The sequence below is a fragment of the Abramis brama genome (assembly GCF_963993115.1).
Source record: "Abramis brama genome assembly, chromosome: 23".
Lineage (NCBI taxonomy): Eukaryota > Metazoa > Chordata > Actinopteri > Cypriniformes > Leuciscidae > Abramis > Abramis brama.
This window is the reverse complement of record NC_139985.1, coordinates 13,105,656-13,127,864: the sequence shown is the minus strand read 5'-3', so window position 1 is coordinate 13,127,864 and position 22,209 is coordinate 13,105,656. Positions and strand designations below refer to the sequence as shown.

General features: G+C 38.1%; 1 protein-coding gene across 8 annotated transcripts in view; it reads right to left on the bottom strand.

The window, feature by feature from the left end:
* Positions 1-4,220: 4,220 nt before the first annotated feature.
* atp2b4 (ATPase plasma membrane Ca2+ transporting 4) overlaps positions 4,221-22,209 on the bottom strand; it is a 134,809-nt gene continuing 116,820 nt past the window's right edge. For 6 of the 8 annotated variants that reach the window (XM_084100099.1, XM_084100098.1, XM_084100102.1 and 3 more), the window contains 2 exons: positions 21,113-21,295; positions 4,221-6,096 (listed from right to left, as the gene is read on the bottom strand). In XM_084100099.1, the coding sequence (XP_083956225.1) occupies positions 5,854-6,096; positions 21,113-21,295 (426 nt within the window). In that variant the 3' untranslated portion in view covers positions 4,221-5,853. Of the gene's footprint in view, positions 6,097-16,309; positions 16,512-21,112; positions 21,296-22,209 lie in introns of all 8 variants that reach the window. The other 2 variants (XM_084100105.1, XM_084100104.1) reach the window with 2 other exon arrangements.

The following is a 22,209-nucleotide window of genomic DNA, read 5'->3' as shown; positions in this document are numbered from 1 at the left end:
AAACACACACATTGCTTTCTGAATCCAAAACACCTACTCGATGATTCACTCCAAGTGCATTTTGACAATTAATGAAATGGTAATTCAGCTGCCTATGGGGATTTTTTTTTTTTCCATCATGCAGCATGAAGGTTAACAGTTGGGTCAACTTTACATGAATATAGCATGGATCAAAATGAGCTCACCTCACACTTTGATGATGAAAAACAAACCAAATAAATGTACTCTACTTTCCATCAAGAACATTTTGGGTCAACTTCTCATCGTTAGACACGGATTCAGTAACAGTATAGCCCTTAAAACTACAATACATAAGGTGAGCACATATTCTGTCATCTAAAGAGACTGTAAACAGACAGGACACAGAGCATGAGGCTTTTTAGATTAACCCGTCAACATTTTAACTAAATTATTTAAAATAAATGCAAATCAGATTCACTTTCAGTCGGAATCAATTAAGGCCGCCACACTTTCCAATACCCAATTATCAGACACAGTTTTCTCATTTTTAATCAATTACTCCGAACTAAATCAGACACAGTGGTGCAGGTTGTCCATGTGGTCCATTGGCACTTCTGTGATTCTAGAGATTGCATGCTTAGTGTAGAATACACAAAACACTACATTTCTGTAAACAGACCCCCCCCCCCACCCCCACCATTTTGTCCCCTACTACTACGCAAAGCCCTTATCCTTCAGAGATCTTATTCAGCAAAACTATTAAAATGTACCACAGAAGCCTAATTTTAATAGCCAAAGATATTTATGGCATAATTCTGATGAATGCCTCACATTTACAATAAATACAAAGAAAAATTAACTAACAAATGAGCTGCGTTTTTTATTTTAAGACTACACGTTCACTGGCTGATGTTAACTAAACCTAACTTAGATAAGTTTATTAAACAATGCTCTCTCTCTTTCTCAAAGCCCTCAATTAGAGGAAAAGGGTGGGGATAAAGACAGTAAAGGGAATCAGTGCATTTCAGGAAAGTGAAATGGGGACTCGAGTACGACTGTAGCCTACCTTGAAAATGCAAGTCCTTCAGCTTTAATGCACTAGCGTCTTTCATCTTTGATGGATCATGCATGGATGAGAGTGAGCTGCCTGGATGGAGTCGGTAACCCACACAATAAGGTGATGGAACATCAAAGCTCGTACCACTCTGCAATTGGGCAGTTCAATCTACAGCCACAGCTTATGACTATAAAAGTAACAAAACGAAGCCAAAGCGAAGCGTAACTGGTAAAAATAAGACTAGAGATCTTTCAAGAACGTACTCTGGCAGTCATTCCCCAATTCCCACATCCCAGTAATTAGGAAATTTAAATGGAGCAACGCTCTCTCATGATGTCTAGACGAGAAACGAGACTCTTTCATTTCCTCGTTGCAGAACATTCTTCTCTGAAATGGCATCGAGTCAGTGTGTGTTTCCTTTGCAGAGTCTATTGATAATGTGTGAGGGAGTGTGTGTGTGCGCGTGCATGTTTGTTTGTGTCTCACATTCATTCTGGAAACAAACATTTGGGGACAGCTCATTCCATATGTAATCATGCAGAACATTGAACACATATATTGAACAATTACGTTTTTTTTTCCAATGCAGTTTTTTCCCCTAAGTACAGCATGGTTTAAGCTACACAGGACATTAAAAATACCAATCGCACCAGGTTGTACATATTGCTTTGAACCACCAATTTGTTTATAAGTAATGCATGCCACATAGATGATATTATGTTTATACAAAAATAACACCAGTGTATATTACTGTTTTATATGAATTACAGAAATCGGATGTTCTATTGACTGCTTTCCCCCACAATCAAATACAATTTTAATTTCACTCAACATCAGATGTAACTGAACTATATGCAAAATAAGTGGTTATAACTTAATGTTACATTCCAGTTTTGAAACACAATCTTTTATTTACAGCTGTGGTGAATCATTACCTCCCAAACAAACAAACAAGAACTGTCAGACAACTTCAGTAGAGTAGTAATGCGATAAAATTCAGTTATTGCACAGCACCTTGAAGCGATTCTCGGTTTACACAATGCATGAGAAACATGTGCAATAACAGAAATTGTTCTAAAAAGCTATTAAAGTGAACCAAAAAAGAAAAGAAAATTACAATTTGATCATTTCCCCCTTTTATCTGCATCAATCATGTCCAAGCAATGAAGAAATAAAACGGAAGGGGGCATATATTTCAGATTCTGGAGGAAAAAAAACATTAGGGATTCAAATAAGGATGAAATCCAGTTATAAATTATTCTAAATGAACAAGAACAATGTGAGAACTGACTGTACAAAGCAACACTTTGGCAGAATTTATATAAAGCTCTAAATGGAAAACATTTGACTGCTTCCACATGAAGTCAAATACATTTTGTGTAACATACAGTGTGTATGCTTAATTTGTATCCAGAGTATGACAAAAAAAAAAAAAAAAAAAAAACACAAAATAAATCCAAGTTAAAAATGACAACAGAGAATAAGTAATAATCTCAATTATTTTCCATAACCGACTCTTTGCCACTTTAATGGGTCATTCAGAAATCGCACAGAAAATAAATACGATGTTTTCAGTCTAAAAGAACACAGAAGTTGAATTTGAAGACCTCAAAACTTTCAATTAGCATTTCTATGAAGGTAATATGATGTCATAAAGAATCGCATGTGAAGGGGAAGATTTGTGAAAGTGTACATAAGATTGCAAGTGTAAATTAAATTTGCATGCGCAAGAGAAGATTTGTAAGGGTGTAAATCGCCTTTCAAGTGTAAGAAAAAACTATTTGCAGCATTTTACTGTTATTCGTAAATGTAATTCATGTATTGTGAAACTGCAGCTTTGTGCTAATGCAAAATAAATAGGATCTGTATTCTTCTGACTTCCATTTTTCCACGCTTACACTTTTGGCAATTTTTTTCACACAAATATGGCAAAAAGGCACTGCAAGCCTCTGAACAGCAAGTCAGGCACTGCAAAACAAATTAATTGCGTAATTAATTGCGTTTGTGTAAAAAAATAAACTGTTGCAAATGTCTAAATGACTACTTGTGTACATGAGGCAAAAAGTTGCAAAACTCAATGAGTGAAAACTGTAAGCACAGGTAAAAGAAAGACGCAACTGTACAAATCGGGTTATTTAGGGAACTTTTTTGCCTCATGTACACAAGTCATTTAGACATTTGCAACAGTTTATTTTTTTACACAAACGCAATTAATTTGTTTTGCAGTGCCTGACTTGCAGTGCCTTTTTGCCATATTTGTGTGAAAAAAATTGCCAAAAGTGTAAGCGTGGAAAAATGGAAGTCAGAAGAATACAGATCCTATTTATTTTGCATTAGCACGAAGCTGCAGTTTCACAATACATGAATTACATTTACGAATAACAATAAAATGCAGCAAATATTTTTTTCTTACACTTGAAAGGCGATTTACACCTTTACAAATCTTCTCTTGCGCATGCAAATTTAATTTACGCTTGCAATCTTATGTACACTTTCACAAATCCTGCGCATGCGTTTCTTTACGACGTCATATTACCTTCATACATTTCCCACTGTAGTCTAATAGATTCTAATTAGGTGGCAAATAATATATTTTAAAGACTTTGTACGGCCAGCACATTTATCTGTGGCTGCAGGTTTGGAGTACACAATTCGGGATAAGGCCAATAAATGCTCACTCTTCTGTTGAGAACTCGACCAGACCGCTTGACTTTACAGTAAACACGTAACTTTCTCAGCTTGGACATCGAATCTGACACCGCATGTGGTTACAAACGTGGCATAAATATTTTTATTTATATATATATATATATATATATATATATATAACTGCAATATGTACTCAACTGCTTATTTAGCTAATTTGTCATGTCACCAAACTCTCTGGCCTATACACCTATATTTATATTTTTTCCAAAATATTAAAAAGTACTTAATATAAAAATACAGAACAATTGTAAAAAAGGAACAAAACATTGAGTTTTATATGAAATTCATGCATGCCTCCCCACAATAACATACCATGTTCCACTTAAGCGAGATAACAAAAACTGCCAGTAGGGGGAAGTGCAGCATTAGCTGACTGCTGTGGAACCGTTCCGTAAACATTAAAGTGGTCCATCTAGTTTTTTTGTGTGTGTGTGTGTGTGTGTGTGTGTGTGTCCCCTCCCTCCCTCCCTTCCTTCCTTTTTTTTTTATCTTTAGGCAGTGACTGTGTTTTTCGAATTTGGTTGGAAATATAAAATAAACTGCAAAAACAATGGGATATAAAAGAACAATTTATAAAATATGGCTCTGAGCAAGTAGAAAAAGGTGTAATTGGAGGAATCCATTTAACCTAGACTGGTATGAGCGGAAAGTTGGTCTGTGGCAGTAGTATGTTTCGTCTAATAAAAAGCACATGTCGTTGAGGCCGCGCTTTTATGAAAACAGTCCGATCTAGTTTGTCATCCAGGTTTCAACAGAGCTCACAGGGTCCAACTGAGGCCCTAGCTGCATGCTATGGTGTGTGAGTGTTTTCTTTCTTTTTTTTAAATGGCAAAAGCATGCTTACTACGTGCAGTATCCTTACTCTCGCAGGCTAAGCTCAAGGATGGGATTTTGGAGCTCTATCAGTGCTGTCTGCGTAACGTGGAGCTTATGAGGAGCACAGCCTGATGTTAGATAACAAGGAGAACACCTAACTGCAGAACTGAGGTGAGAAAAAGATTGGATTTGAAAGTACACCCATACAGAATCACTTCTATCGCAATTTTTTTTTTTTTTGAAAGAGGAACAAGTAAAAGGAAAATTCTAGTTATTAGTCGTAATCCCATAAAGATTAGCATTACAATTCCCATTCCTATACAATCAGACACAGATGAACCTAAAGACAGATATATGCACACTATGGTGAGGTGCTGTACCATTGATAAAGTACTTGGTCAATTAGCCGGGGCAATCGTTTTGAGGCAGATGAGCATTAACAAGAGACTAGAGATGCCCAGTGGGTGTGATTTCGATGAGATGATGTGTTGGATGACCCTCCCTGCCCCCTTAAGAGCCAATCAGGTATTCTAAACTCATAGCTATCAAATAAGTTTATTATAGTATTTTATTCTGCTAACGTTCACTATAGCAGCCTTAAATCTGTACATATAAAGTGACAGAACACCCAAAATGAGCATTGCATGGGACAATGTCTGAAAACATAAGAATGTAGTGTGTCTGAACTACTTAAAATGTCCATTAGAGCATAAAATCATTTTAGAAACTAAAAGAACATGGGTAACTTCACTGCCATGTTTTTCAATCCACCTTAGAACTAATTGAGAGAAAAAAGAAGAAATCTATTCAAACAGCAATTGAGTGCATGAACACAATCAGCTGTAACAGCAAAAAACTAAACAACAACTATGTAAATGAGAGTCCTGGGACAAATAACATAAATGATTACAGCATTACACAAGACCAGATACATAATATAAAAATGAGAAAAATCACAACTGTAGAAGAGATAAAAATGTCAGTGACAGGCTGAGAGAGGGCGTTTGCCACAGCATCGCCCTCTAGTGTGTAGGTTAGACCATGTATCACATGGGCTGCAGGACAGCCGCATGTACTTACAGAGCGCTGCTGCCGCCGACACAGTGCAAGTCGAGAGGGGCAGAGGGGTGGGGGAGATGGAGAGGAGAAAGGGATCATGGTCACCCCATCAGCTGCTGTAGATGCTGCTGTCTTTCAGATGTGTATCAGCAGGGCTCCACCAGTAGAGTGGTGCACAGGTTTTAAAACAGAACAAAAAAAGATGATGATTTTGGGGCAGTTGCACTGGAGCATGGAGGATGGTGGGAAGGTCACACAGAGAATTCCTGGCTGTGAAGAGAGCGGCCTGGGGGTTCGCCGCCACCTCCGTTTCTGGAAGAGGAGGGGAGCAGCTCGATCTCTACACAGCCCTCGTCTATCGTGGGGATGTGGTTTTCCTCCTCGGAGAGGGGTACAAACCCAGGTTGGGACATGAAGTTATGAATGGAGCTTCTGGATTCTGGCTTCTCTAGGCCCTCGTACAAGGAGCTACGGAATGCGTTCACCACCTTAATCTGCAGCGAGGAGTTGGGAGACAGAAAGAGAAGAAGGAATTAGTGGGATCGTATTGGCATGATGTCCGCTTCAGGGTGGGATGTACTGGATCTGGATGGGAACGAAAATATGGTCAGTGGTGGGAGATGATTTCCTTTCCACAATAGCACTCAAGCTCCTTATGAAATATACAAACAAATAAAAACCAACACAAAAACAACAGCACAGACAGTTGAATAGAGAAACAGGAATAACATGAAAACAAACCATGACTGTAATGCAATTTCCTATTTGGGGCAAGTGAATGAGGAAATCAGGCATAGGATAAAACTGTAAGTGGGACGCATCAGTCACAAGCTTCAAAACATTACAAACAAAATGACGACAATCACAGACAGAACCACTGCAAAATGAGACGGACAAGCAACCAATGTTTGTTTAATAAGCCATTTAGTTGCCAAAAACAGCAGATGTTCAGCATCTCTCAGTAGGGGTGGGCGATACAGCAAGTTGGAATCGTAAACTGGTACAAATTGTCAACCGCAGACATCGAATATCATGGTTTTTGTAAAACATCACTACATGGTAATAAAAAAAAAAAAAAAAAAAAAAAAAATTGGCAAACATTTCAGGATGAAAATTAGGGAAGTTACTTGGGTTGGGATACACCGAAATGAAAATTATTGTCCGAAACCGAAACTTCTGAATGCCCTTGGCCGAAAACCAAAACTGAAAATGACATTTTTTAATAGTGACTAATTTTTTAATTTTTTTATTTTTTTTATAATTGTATTAATATAAGACTTTTTAATTAAATTCAATAATTTAATTGAATCTGAATTTAGAAAATACAAGCCATTAAAATAAAATATATTAAAATGAAACCTGAGAGTGAGATGTTTCTTCCTCCATACAAATAGACACAGCATTAAAATGCATAGCATGTGCATCCAGTACTTCAAAACATATGCTCTGGGCCTCTCAGAGGCTCTGTGTTGTGTGGTAAAACACCAGAAACTACTGTAATCTTGCTCTCTTGCAATTTTTATGGTTTCAACCTTGAGAACGACCATAAAGACAAATGTGAATTGGTATAACTTGTTTTGCAAGGGTCTGGATGCTTTTCCCTACAATAAGCTTATGGTAACAACCATGTCTGAAGAACCATCTGCCCTGCCAGCTCAGCCAATCAGCAGTGGCTTAGTCTATTCAATTCCTGTTTATTTCTCAGGTTTACATTATTGTACAATGCAGCTATGTAATTTTGGCAATTTATTATTATATTCAGATTCTGTTATATAAGAAAAAGATATTATTATTATTACCACCATATGTATGAACAACTACTAAATCAATTCTAAAAACTGTGGGTAGGCTCTTTTGACTTGAGACAACCACCTAAAGATGATCTAGCAAACGCAGAGCAACATGCCAAAAACACCACATTTTTGCAGAAAATAAAATTTGAGTTAACATGTTAATACACTGCTTGGAAGGATATAGCTTGACTACATCTGTCCATATTTACACTGCTATTTTAAAAATGAACTAATTGAACCTTTAATTTGTCTGTATATTTGGATCGCTCCCATCTACTGTATGGTTAAATTAAACACAAATACACACACTTTTAATGTGTAATGCAAAAGGAAACCTAAATAAGGAAGGCAGAAAAAAAAATTGGCCCTCAGTCATAGCTTCTTCTAGAATATCAATGAAGAGAGATGGAGACAGAGTATAAAGTGTCAGAGCAGAAGACACAAGGTGTGATGAGAGGAGCTGAAAGCATGAGAGTGAGACAGAAACGAGGCTGCAAAAAAAGAGGGGGGGGGGGGGAGACAAAGAGAAAAGTGTGAGCAAGTGTGTAAAAGCAGTTGTGAAAAGAGGGAGAGGGCTGGTGTTAAAAAAAGAGAGAGTGAGCCAGAAAAGAGAAAGAGGGAAAATTCAATAGGAAGGTGAGCATCACTATGACCCCTACTCCCTCCGCGGTGCAGAGTAATGGATAATTTTGAGAAAATATTGTTTATGCGTGGTTGTTGAAAAAACTAACATTTTAAGTCACTGAAATAAGGACATAAAACAAACATTTGTTTATAAGACATTTAAGAACTGTATCTTGTAGACTAGAATTTTTGTCACAAAATGTGGAAATCATCTTGCACACTCATTCACATAAAACAATATATTGATTACATTTTTTTAATACACTTTGTTTAGAAAGGCCATATGCTAGAAGTAGATGATCATGAATAATGGTGATTCACACAGACAATGACACCTCCCCAAAATGGCCTATCAATGAAGAATGTGACGGGAACTACAAGAAAAAATCTGAGGACAAATTTTTTTTGTTTGTTTGTTTGTAGTTTATTTATAAGTTATTATTTATAAGTTAGTTAACAATATAATCCAAATAAATGAGGGTCAAAAGCTTATTTTGATAGTCATACCTGGAAACAAATCCAAATATATAAGTAAACATCACATTAGAGCTGCACGATTAATCATTAAAAGATTGCGATCTCGATTCAACCCCCCACGCGATCTTAATCCTGCATTTCTACGATTCTGCCAATGATATTCAACGAGATAACGTGCTAGGGGATGAACGGATCGCACTAGATTCGGTTCAGCACACGTGATTCGCGGATTAACTGCTAAATTTAACCATCATAGAGTGAAAGTTCATAATTTGGACGTGTATTGACTTGCCAATTTACACATTCTCAAACAATTTTAATCACGGAAGAAGAGCTGAAAACCAGGACTCGCGCACAGACAGACAGACAGACAGACAGACAGAGAGAGAGAGAGAGAGAGAGAGAGAGAGAGAGAGAGAGAGAGAGAGAGAGAGAGAGAGAGAGAGAGAGAGAGAGAGAGAGAGAGAGAGAGAGAGAGAGAGAGGCGCGTTTCAGACAGCGCTCGAATGCAGAATTGATTCCTCTTTCGCGTTTCCTTGGACACATAAACAGAAAATTGTCAACACTGTTGTGAACACTCTCAGGGGGAAAAGCAAACATTTGAAGAGAGTCATATGAGAGTTTGTGGTCCAAGTTCACATGCAGGGTGGTATCTGGTCACTGTCATTCTCATCTGTATTAAACAAAAATAATATAAATATAAATATATATATATATATATATATATATATATAAATAAATAAATGTAAAAAAAAAATTCGCTCCAGAAAAAAGTTCACGGAAGCCGAGACGGCAGAAAGCACACCCTATTTGTTTTGATTGTACATGGACACAAATAATAGTAGACACTTTACGGTTTTGAATGATGTATAACCCATAAATGAAGTATCAAGTCGATTTTGCTGCTATGTAAAACCCCCCAAAAAAACACCAAACCACGCCGTGCGTTTGACCAATGTTTAAATGTGATTAAAAGCCTAAATTTAATCTGTTCATCATATAAAGTGATTGTGTATCTTTGGAAAAATTTGACTAAACCACTCAAGTCATATGGATTAGTTTTACGATCTCTTTATGAACTTTTGAGGCGTCAAAGTGGTAGTTGTGTAGCTGTCAACGGAGGGACAGAAAGCTCTCAGATTTTCATCAAAAAGATCTACATTTGTGCTCTGAAGATGAACTCAAGTTGTACGGGTTTGGAACGACATGAGGGTAATTAATGATAGAATTTTAATTTTTGGGTGAACTATCCTTTTAACGCTACAAAATTTAAGTGTAGAGAGGGTCCTTCGTGAAGGGATTCAGTTGCTCACTGTCATTTAAAACAATCCTATGTGTGGCATCCTCTTACCATAGTACACTTCAAGGGCACAAAAATTCCAATGAATAAAATCATAGGCAGGGCTCTACGCTAAATTTTTCCCAATGAGTACATGTGCTCCTAAATGAAAAAATTTAGGAGCACACAAAGAAATATAGAAGCACAGTGAAAAAAGTTGATTAAACTGCTCAATTCATATGGATTAGTTTTATGATCTTTTTATGAACTTTTTTCGAAGCAACAAAGTTGTAGTTGTGTAGGATGTCAATGGAGGGAAAGAAATCTCTCAATTTCATCAAAAAGTTCTTAATTTGTGTTCCGAAGATGAGTGAAAGTCTTACGGGTTTGGAACGACATGATGGAGAGTAATACATGACAGAATTTTCTATTTTGGGTGAACTACCTGTTTAATAATTATGCAATTATTATTATTTAGCCTACTTCAAAATATATAAAAAGAATGAACACCTCAATAAAGTATAAAGTGCTAAAAACAAAACAAATGCCCGCTTGCTTTTTTCCTTTGCAGTACTTGCAGTAGGCTACATTAAGTTGTCCTCAAAAATTAGTTTTTGTCGTCTTCCTGTCCTCTGACTGTTTTGGTCGTAACTTCAGTTTCTGCACTTGGTCTTTTGGTGAGACCTAAATGTTACTAATAAAATTGTGATACTCATTTGCAAGTATTGATAGTGTGCGGGTGTTCCTCGTTTTGTTTTTTTGCACTTGGTCTTTTGAGATAATGACTATAGGCTTCATACTGTGTTGCGTACCTAGCTCACTAAGTGTTTACTTGACTTTTTTTATGGTGTAGGGGCCTGTTTACACCTGGTCACTTCATGCGTTTTTACTGATCAAAACGATTCCATTTACACCTAACGTTAGTCACATAAGTGTGTTTTCACAAAACTTATATAAAGCGGATCTTCTATTCCCACGCTATGTGCAGATTTAATGTAACGTTAGGCCTATGCAGAGTTCACGTCACCAAAAGCAACAGATATGAGCTGCATTTTATTGATCATAAGCTCATTTCAAAATCAGCGATAGGAGAGAGCGACAGCAGCACTGGTAGCCTAATATCATTTAGTTTCTTTACTATTAATGAATATGATTGTATTATGATTATGATGATTGTATATGATTGTCCAAAGGAGGGAGAGCATTTTCACATTTGGCTCCAAAACTCTGGAATAGCCTTCCTGATACTGTTCGTTGCTCGGACTCACTCTCCCAGTTTAAAACTAGATTAAAGACGCATCTTTTCAGCCAGGCATTCATATAATATTGTTAATCTCACAGTTTCAAACTACAATCCGGCCTCTAGTTCATAAATGCCAGAGGAGAACTGGCCCCCGACTGAGCCTGGGTTCTCCCAAGGTTTTTTTTTTTTCTCCATTAGGTCACCTGATGGAGTTTTAGGACACCATTAGGCCGCTTGATGGAGTTTTTTCGGTTCCTTGCCACTGTTGCCTTTGGCTTGCTCAGTTGGGGATATTTTGGGGATATTTAATTTTATTCTATCAATCAATAAATTCCACTAGAAACAAACTTTGTTGTATTATTTTATTTTAATACTGTGAAGCTGCTTTGATACAATCTGTATTGTGAAAAGCGCTATACAAATATACTTGATTTGATTTGATTTGATTGTGTGTTGAGCGTCTATGACTTACTTTCACTTTCATTTGCGGCAGTTTGCGCGTTGGCTTGATGAATAGATCGCTCATCTGTCGTGATGCGTGTTGCAGTAGTCATATCTGGCTATAACATGACATATAGCCAATAACACGCTCTCACACGTTTATATTTAGCACTGTTGGGAGGATTCACTTGACTCTCTCACTTAAAATCCAGCAGTTCCCGCACATTCCCACACTATTTCAGTGATTGGCTCATTGGTTGCGAATCGTCGCTCTCATTTAAATAAAGTTAAGCACGTCATCATGTTATGTTCACATCGCGCAGTTGCGACCCCGTCCTCTTCCTTGCTTTCCATGTGAAATCATTGCGATCCCGTCCTCTTGTTTGCTTTCCATGTGAAATCGATGGTATGCTTCGCATCATCGCGTTCAGTGTATTGAAAACAGCCCGTCACTCGCGCACTGTGCTTGTAAATTATTTTTCAAGTTCGCACTATTTTTAGGCGTAAATGCGAGTGAAATACTCGCACTGTAGAGCCCGGATAGGGCATAATTCATTAATATAATGAATTTCTGTGCAAACTGTTTGTAAAACCATTCTTGCAAAAGTTGTTGCAATGAATTTCAAAGTTTATTTAAGAACAGGTTTTTATGAAAAATGGACACAGACATTAATCCTGTTTGTATTTCATGAACGTGGCCCATTGTGTGGATATTTACTCATCATATTTACTTGATTTTGGCCATTTAGATATCACTGTCGATTAGGGCTGAACGATTAATCGCACTTTCCATGTAATCGCACTTAAATCGAGATGGCTTATCGCAATTTTAAAATCAGTTACAGTTACTGATGTCAATAAAATTAAGTTACTTGCGTTACAAATGTATTGTTAAGAAAACATATTAAAGTAAATAAATTAAAATGCATTTCTAATCACGTTTTGGGGTGGCTGCGTCAGTTATTGAGCATTTACCGGAGAACTCGTGCTGCTAAAATGGACGGAGACAAGTGTGGTGGTTGTTTCTTCAAGTGGAAATATAAACATTATTTTGAGTTCTTTGAGCGTAAAAAAATATATATAACTGTTAAATGCAAACTGTGCGCAATTTCTAAAAGAACTTTCTACCGCTATTAACTCGACCAGCAATTTGTTGAAGCACTTGAACAGAGTGCATTCTACGACAAAACTCGTCGCCAAGGAGGATAACGTTACCCAAGCCCGAGACGAGAGTGGTGCAACCTCGTCTAAACAAGCTAGATTGGATTTTTGTTCAAGATCGGGAGGGAAGGTAACTTCTGGACAGGTGAAGAGAGCTGTAGCAGCGTATGTGGTGGAGGAAATGCTGCCCTTGTCGACTGGAATCGCAGTCATTTAGAGGCTTGCTTACGATGATACCCGTGACAGACAGGTCTGTATTCAAATATGCAATGTTTTTTTAATTTATTTTATAAATACTGTATTTTATAAAGTGTATTTTAATAAATACTGTTTTCAAGTGTTATCAATTTAAAAGTATTTGTTCCTGTCTTTAATGCACACAAACACAGTTAGTACAAGCTAGCACACATACAGTGCATGTTACACGCAGCAAGGAATGTTGTAGATAAGACATACTGTAGACACATTTAAAAAGACTACAGTTTTCATTGTTAGGCAAGTTTATGTTAAAGGGATAGTTCACTTTGAAATTAAATTTTGGTATGTTTTAGCTTACCTCAAGGGCATCCAAGATGTAGGTGTCTTTTTTTCCGCAGTAGTTTCAATTTTGATATTTTTAGGTCAAACCGTTCTTGTCTATCAGTCATATAATGCAGGTCTATGGTCACTGTCTCAAAGAGCATGCACAGAGTCCAAATTAAAGCAATTCCCCATCGTCCAAATTAAACAATTCCCCATCGCAAGTACACATTGATGGCCTAAGACACGAAATGAGCGGTTTGTGTGAGAAAACGAACAGTATTTATATCGTTTTTACCTTTTGTACACAGCCACGTCCAAGTGATCTGAGGGCGCGGGCGCTTCCTAGTGTGTGACGTGTGCGCAGACTGGTGCATAGATATATACATTAGATGTCGCCTTAAAGACATTCGTTCCAATGAACTGCCGAAGACAAGGCGACATCTAGTGTATATCTATGCACCAGTCTGCGCACACGTCACACACTAGGAAGCGCCTGCGCCCTCAGATCACTTGGACGTGGCTGTGTACAAAAGGTAAAAACGATATAAATACGGTTCGTTTTCTCATACAAACCGCTCGTTTCGTGTCTTAGGCCATGAATGTGTACTTACGATGGGGAATTGTTTAATTTGGACGATGGGGAATTGCTTTAATTTGGACTATGTGCATGCTCTTTGAGGTGGTGACCACAGACCTGCATTAAATGACTGACAGACAAGAACGGTTTGACCTAAAAATATCAAAATTGAAACTACTGCGGAAAAAAATACACCTACATCTTGGATGCCCTTGAGGTAAGCTAAAACATACCAAAACTTTATTTCAAAGTGAACTATCCCTTTAAGAATGTTAAGTTCTAGAAATGCATTGGATCTTTTAAGTCAAGTTTCTGTTTTCATATTTCTGTAATATTTTTCAGTCAATATTAAATTATGGAAAGAACTGAGTTTCACTTTGTAGTGTATTGTAGGTTTAATAGGTTTTCAAAGTAACTTGAAAGTAAAGTAATTAGTAATCTGATTACTTTTTACATGCAGTAATCAGTAATGTAATCAAATTACAATTTTAGAGCAGTAATTAGTAATTTGTAGTGGATTACTTTTTTTGAGTAACTTACCCAACACTGTTTATAAGTCATGTTTAATCAAAGCGTTTCAATCTTCTGTTTATTCAGCTACAGCGATAGGGTTTCCTGGAATGATGCGCATTATTGTACTTCTGCGGCGGGGCATATTTATCGTGTTTGCATGAGAGCGCCCTCTGGCGTTCAAATGGGGCAGTATTTACTACCAATCAGCCGCACTCCACTGACAAGCTGCGCATAAAGTAATCGCAAATCGCGTGCGGTTTTGTTGCGATTAATCGTTCAGCCCTACTGTCGATGGGATTACACAGTGAAATGCACCAAAAATAGCATCCGTCAAAATGTGATGCGCAACATTGCTGATGATCATAACTCTTACATGGATTTTATTGGTATATCGTTTTACTCTACATTGAGTAAGGGGTAGTTAGGACATTGTGCTACTGAAAACTGAGCATTAATAAAGTAAATAAAAATATATATAATAAATAAAAAAATTATATAAAAATCTTGAGACAAAAAAATATATAAAAATGGACACTCGGCTGGACATTTATTAAAGTCCCTGTAAAGGCAATTCTAAAAAAAAATTCTTAATACATTATAAATGTTAGAAATGTATTGCTAAATCATATTACAAAGACTGTGAACTGTGAAGTACTGAATTGTGGAGTTAGACCGTTAAACGGTTTTCCACCATTGCTGTGTTCTGGATTTTTTGGGCGGGGCTAAAACGGGGGCTCGATGACGCACTGAAGCCCCTGAGCTCCTGGACACGCCCCTACTTGATGACGCACTGGAGCACCTGACGCTGGCCCCTCCCCTAACAATATAGCACATTCACATCAGTTTGCCGATCGCGAGTTACTGTCAGTACTATTAGTTACTACATCCTACAGTTTGCTAGCTAGCTATGCCTTCGTCACAGAAATGCGTATTACCTGGATGCGATCACGTACAAAACAGATTGGTGTCCTTATTCAAATTTCCGAAAAACTATCATATCAACAAGAGGTGGATTAATTTTGTGAAGAGCCACCTTGATGGAGAGTCGAGGATCACCGCCAAAACCCGCCTCTGTAGTGATCATTTTACACGGGATAGTTTTATAAACTTTCGTCGGAGACAACTGGGATTCACTGATAATCCGCTGTTACTGGTGAATGGGGCCGAACTGACTATCTCCCGCCTCGGCGATCATCCTCCCGTCGCGCCGACAACTGGTGCCATCGTCGGCAGTGCGTGCCCACCAATGAGTGTAAGTTGCCTTGTGTGCTCATGTTATAATTATAGTAGGTAGTCCAGGCTCGAACATGTATGGCTTTGTAAAACAAATTAAGCTGCTAGGAGCATCCATTCCGGCTGTAGCGGTGACAGTTGAGTGTGGCGACGGTAGCTTTCCCGCGAGTGGGCGTGGTTTCAGCGCAGCCAGCGGACACGCACGCCCCCAGCGTTTGAGAGCAGAGACTACTGCTCATTTTTTCAAGATTTTGATAGCTTATTTTATGTACTTGCCGGCTTTTTTATCATTCAAATTTAGCTGGGTGGCTAATAACACATTTTTCTGTGGTGTGACAAACTCAGAACACATACTTAATTTTGACTTTACAGGGACTTTAAGCATGTTTGTTTGACCCGAAAATAGCAAAAGGAAAAAAAATTAAGAGGATAAAAAAAACGTATAGCCATTACCTCTTATATATATGTACAAATAAAACTATTTATCCTAATAAAGGGAACTAAATAATTACATTAGATGTTAGGCCAACCTAAAAAAATCCTGCCACTGGTAACTCGCATGCAGATAACAGCAAGGCCTTCCATATTCAAATCACACATGATGCACTGGTTCAGGCGTTGGAAAAAATGCAAAGTGAATGAGAAAGACACAGAAATAATGCAGAGGAGCAGCTTTAGTTGGGAGATTGTGAAGGATAGATTGGGAAAAAAATTTAAAAGAGAGAGGAAGAGTGGTCTAAAAAGGATGGTTATTGGTTTACTGGAGGTTAACAGGCAGATCATGAAAGCATTCAGAATGGCCATCATGCAATGGCAGTGCTAGTTTGTGTTATGTGGCACTCACTGCCTGTAGTAGAAGAGGAAGCAGGGGCAGGCGGCCCAGCAGCTGCAGCAGAGTTGGCAGACAGGGAGGAAGAGGAAATCCCTACATGGGTGGGGCTAGAAACAGTTTTTGCGTCGTTTTGCTGGCTGACCACGGAGGGCTGGCGACGCAGGGCCCCAGGCACCGCCGTTTGGCCTGTCTGGAATGTATAAACCACATCCATCTGCAAAGAACAGGGAGAGGACGAGGAGGGGGGGAAGAGGAAGAAAGGGAAAGGGAGTAAAACAAAGACCAAGGGCCAAAAGGAGTGGTTAGAGCAGATACATTTGTTATTTGAAAGGGAAAAAAAGAGAACATCCCCTCAACCCCACAAATAAAAAGTTCAGTTAGTACCAAGTCAGTCTGCCAGGAGAAGAGCTGGCACAGGAAGATAAAACGGAAAGTTTTATATAAGGAGCTACTTTTTTCAGGAGAAAGGAAAGGGAGCACAAAGGAAACTAGTTCTATAAAGTACTGATGAGTCTGAGTCGTACTTGTGCCAATTATTTCTTTCTTTGTGTACCACTAACCATGCATGACAGATATAAAATAGAAATCCATGAGGATTTTGAAAGTGGGATGGTGGGAATGGAGGGGGAGAGATAAGGAGCTAATTAGTAGAGTAGTGTTTTTGCGGTCAGTTCACTGGCTCCTAATCAGGAATAAGAGTGAAGGGTGGGAGGAGGAAAGAAGAAGGACGAGAAGACTGTTTGGCCTCATCTAAGCTTGGAGGGAAGCTTGGTAGATTTAGCAGAGATGGTGATCTGGAACCACAGGGGGTCTGGATGTATCCAGGGCACACACACATTAAAACTATTCCTCCCCTTCACACATTACTGTCCAACTGACTTGCCCAGAAGACAAAATAAGATTACACACAACATACAATGACATCAAAAGTACACAATTTAAGACTAGGGTTGGGTATCGAGAATTCTGCTCGCTCTGCGTCCGTGGAAACGCACCGTTATACATGGCCGTGCGGCCTTGCGCATTTTAGTGTCGCTTTCAAATTAGTGCAAATTAGGGGGCGAATTGCTTGAATGGTGAGTTCATTAGCCTATTATTCTTAATGAAAAACACAACAACAGTACAGTACAGTACAGTACAGTACAATGACAAATACGCTTAAATAGGCGCTTTTACATTTCACTTTGACACGAAATATCCCTCCATCTTTTCAGTCAGTTCCTCGCTTTCGTGATAAATGAAATCTTACTCCTGCTGCTGATCTGTGCTGCGACTCTCATTTAACTCACGATTTAGTAAGCAGACACGTCAAATTTTTAATTGTAGTGTCTGCTGTCTAACTGAACTAAATTATTTTATTTTTTAAAAAAAGATTTAAAAAAAAAAAAAAAAAAAGAGGCAAATCGACGGTGGAGGCAGTGCCGCGGTGGGCAAGTGATGTAACCGGTGTTGCTTCTGAACACCGGCAACACTGACTAAACACATAATATATATATATATATATATATATATATATATATATATATATATATATAAAAATATATAAAAAAAAATAATATATATATTATATATATATATATATATATATATATATATATATATATATATATATATATACACACACACACACATACACACACACATTAATATATTAAAATGATACCTTTAAAATTATTTTTGCAAGAATTGAATTAGAGGCGAGATTACATATAGGAATAACAAAATGGTTTTACCACCACTTTGTAGGCTGTTAATTTTCACATTCACTTCAAATCTTATTTCTCTAACACATTTATATATTGATCTACTACTTCAATATATTTATTCCTAAACCCAAACAACATAATGAGAGCTGTTACAAAAAAATGGAGAAAGAATAAAAAAGAGAATAAAAAAGGGTTTGAGATGGTCCCGCATCGCAACATGATTTCCCCATGACCTGGCGCATTGCTGAAAGGCAGATTACACATCTTTTAACGATACAAAACAAAAACAAAGCTAGGAGTGAAGGGAAGCAAATCTAGAGGGATAAATCATTGCCCGTGGAATACACTGACAATCTTAAGTGGGTGGTTTACCATATTGTTTTATATAGAATATTCTTAATAGAACACCCTCTCAGAATGATCGCCCACCAACACACAGACACTCCTGGAGGATCCAGATAAATACATCTGTGAACACTCACTGAATCCACTCATTGTTCGTAAGCAGCAACACTGTGTAATGTATGAAGGCAATGGTAAGTGAAAGGAGATCCTCCCACACGGCCTCCATAAAAAAGTCAGTCCCAGTCGTTTACTTGCACATCTTCAGATGAAAGCGAGCGAATGTTGCATTTCCAGAGACAGAGTGAAAAGGATTTGTATCCAAGTCCCTGTGAGCACAGTCCCCTGATATCTCCAGGCAGGTTGTGCATATAGTCAGAGAAACATTGGCTGCTCCACTGGCCTTTTAAGAGTGTCATCTCCAGGGCACATGCTGCTTTTCAACCTGGGCCACCAAAGCAGCTCACAAGTCCCTGCTCAGTCTTAAGAGACTTGCTTTTCCACAAATTAACCCATGGAGAAGCTTGAAGGCCACTAGGGTGATGTCTACATAAAAACAGCCACTGGCTGTCCAGAATGTTCACTAATAATGCCATTCTGAGCAACGTACATGCTGTTTTGATCTGATCCAATTTATTCAGATCAGCAAATTCTGATTATGAAATTGGGCAAAATAGATCAAACCTTGATACATATTTTTTGATTTAGCTAAACAAATAATGTATTGTGTAATTTTCTATTTTTTTGCTAGGAATGTGCACAAGTAATCGGACGTGACTGTGACAATCAATCATGAAAGCAATGATTGCCGTGACATTTTTTTTTTTATCTGATTGGTTATTGCGGCATTTTGGGCGGTACCTGAGGTCTGACCGGTTAGCGTTAGGAACAGCATGATGTCCAGACCAGCAAAATAAAGTGAAAACTATGGATTTAAAAATGCACAGTGCTGCCTGAAATCACTTTGATCATGAAAATACAGTTAAGTGCACGATGTGCAGCACTAATCTGCCATATACATAACATTATAACGAGAACACTGTTGTAATAGAATGTCATCACTTCTTTGTGCTTTAGTTGCCTGTGTTTCAGCGTGTTGTTACGGGAAGAGTGTATCCACATCGGGGGTTATACATTCAGACAAGCATGGTCAAGTTCATGTGCGCATTCGTGTCCTTTTGTAAGTTGTAATGTTACTTTTATGTTGCTTATATCTGGGACCGTATTCACAAAATATCTTAAGGCTAAAAGTAGCTCCTAACTTGCTGATTTAGGAAAAACTCTTACAAATAATGGACGTGTCAGTCCTAATTTTAGGACTCCTAAATGTTTGCTCTAAGAGTATTTCACAAAGCATTTTAATGCTAAAACCAGTTCCTAAATCTGTGAAAAGTTAGGGGTAGTCAAGAAGACTCTTAAAGGTGACATATTATGCCCCTTTTCACAAGATGTAATATAAATCTATATTATCCTCAGAATGTGCCTGAAATTTCAGCTCAAAATACCCCCCAGATCATTTATTATAGCTTGTTAAATTTGCCCCTTTTTGGGAGCTGCTGCTCCCTGCCCCCGTTCAGAAGATGGCCGATCCTTTACACAAGCTTCGGATACAATAACAAAACATGCAAATAATCTCACTCATCCAAAATCTCAAATAACCAGTAGCGGAGTGCAGCCTTACAGAGAAAACCCAGGAAGAGGTTGCAGCTTTTAGACTGCACCTGGACGTTTCTGAATGGTTAGTGGATACATGTAGTTGTTGTGGAGTTACATTGATTCATCTGATTCTGGGGGATTTCCGTTAAAAATTAAATTAAGCCACTGCTCTCTTTTCTAATCTGAGGCTGGGACTCTAAGTGTTCAGTGCTCATTTGTGCAGCCAACGACAGAACAGTTTGCATGATTTGCTCGAACTTTTGCCATTGCGTTTAAACTGGTTACACTGTTGTAAACCAAATGGCGGTACCGTGGGTGGAAATGCACAGATTAAGGGCCAGTAATATTATAAGAAGATCCCCTTCCGATTTTCATGATATGTCACCTTCAAGTCACTAAGACCAAATCACAAACAATCCTAAAATGGCTGTTGCAAGCAATCCGCCTCAGTAATCCACCCAAAGACACTGCACACCATTGAAGCAATAGGTGATAGAGCCTTTTCTTGATTAATGCAATAAATATTTTGATTTCTAGATTTTAATCTGCGATGACATAACATAAAGGTTAATTTATGTACAGCCTTGTGGGCAGCTCGGGTGACCCGAGTTCGAGTTCCGGCTTGTGGACCTTTCCCAATCTCAGCCCACCTTTCTCTTTTCCACTTTGCTTCCTCTCTACTCACTGTACTATCATAATAAAAAGGCAAAAACACCAAAAATAAATCTTTCAAAATAAATTAATAAAAATAATCCAGCAGTGTTATATTTTTCTCGTCATTTTTTTCAACAGTAGGTTGTAGTTTTTTGCATTGTTTTCTCTCCAAATTGTGGTACCCTTTGAAATGAAGAACAAAGTGGCATGGCAATTGTTAAACATTTAGAAAGGATATAAGCGTCAAATAATTGTATCAAAGTTAGATCTAAAATGCCAATAAACCTCACGTATTTCAGCAGTAAGCTGCCAAAGAGCAAAGACGTTTCTCTAGACAACATCTACAGTGGCAAAGTTGTGTGTAGGTCACTGCTGTTGTATTTAAGCCATTAATACTCTCTCCTGGGACAATTGCTGGAAGGAACGAGAAGGAAAGTAGAACCAAAGAGCAGCTTACCTGAGTCTGGATGCGGTTGAGTCCTCTGAACCACAGAATCTGTCCCCTGCGCATCTCCATCTCAGCGTGGTCAATTTCATCAGCACCTTCAGGTAGCACCTCATTAGTGATGTCCTCTTTGGGGATTCCGTGACCAGCCTCCTTCAGGAACTTGAGGCGGTGGGTAGGGACGGCAGTGACAAACTGGGGGAGGATGAGAAAAAAAAAAAAAAAAAAAAAAAAACAGGGTCAAGTGATGGCAACTGCAGCTCATCAAATAGTGTGTGTATCTGAAGTTGATTCATTTTAAGTTAATCATATCTTTAGGATAATTCATTCATTTTAATTAAATGGTTATAAAAATTCACTGATCAAATATTTGAATCCCAGCTGTTTTCAATTCAGTTATATAAACAAGGGTGTTTTTATTAGTTGTATTTAGTATAAATGTATAATTTCTCTCTTCAAATTTAATTGTTAATCTGATTGAGATCATTATCATTTTTGTCAGATGAATACTGCTTTGACTGAAAATAAATCATGCTGTTATAATGTTCAAAAGACATCGGCCCCCTTAGCTTAAATGTAGACAGTTTCTGCTAAGAGTCTCACTGTAATTTAACCTCTTTAAATTCTAAAACTACAGTTTCAAAGGGGCTTTCCAATACAGACACACACACATACACAAACACATGCCAGTCTCTACCACCTATGGTAGCTCTAAAATAGATCCAGATATTTATTTGCAATCCCCCATGTAGGTGGCTCTGTTAAAGCTTTTTGAAACAAGACATCACTGAGACAACTTAAACATGGAGAAGTAGTGTGTATTCTCTCTTCTATGTATCAAATTCCCAGTATCTGGTTTGTGAGGCCGCACGCGTGTATGCGCACAAACAAATGCTTGCATGCACAAACATCAGCTGAGAAACCCAGTAGGAAGTGGCTTATGTGTGATGCAACTGCCAGAAGGAGCAGACTGCTTGCAGCTTTAAAGACTTTATCCGCACTTGATAACTTCCTCTGCCTTTGATGACCTAACATGATGCGTCAGTCCTGCATACAGAGTTTTAAATGTACTGTAAAGCATGGCTAAATGGAGGCAGAGGACCTTTCAT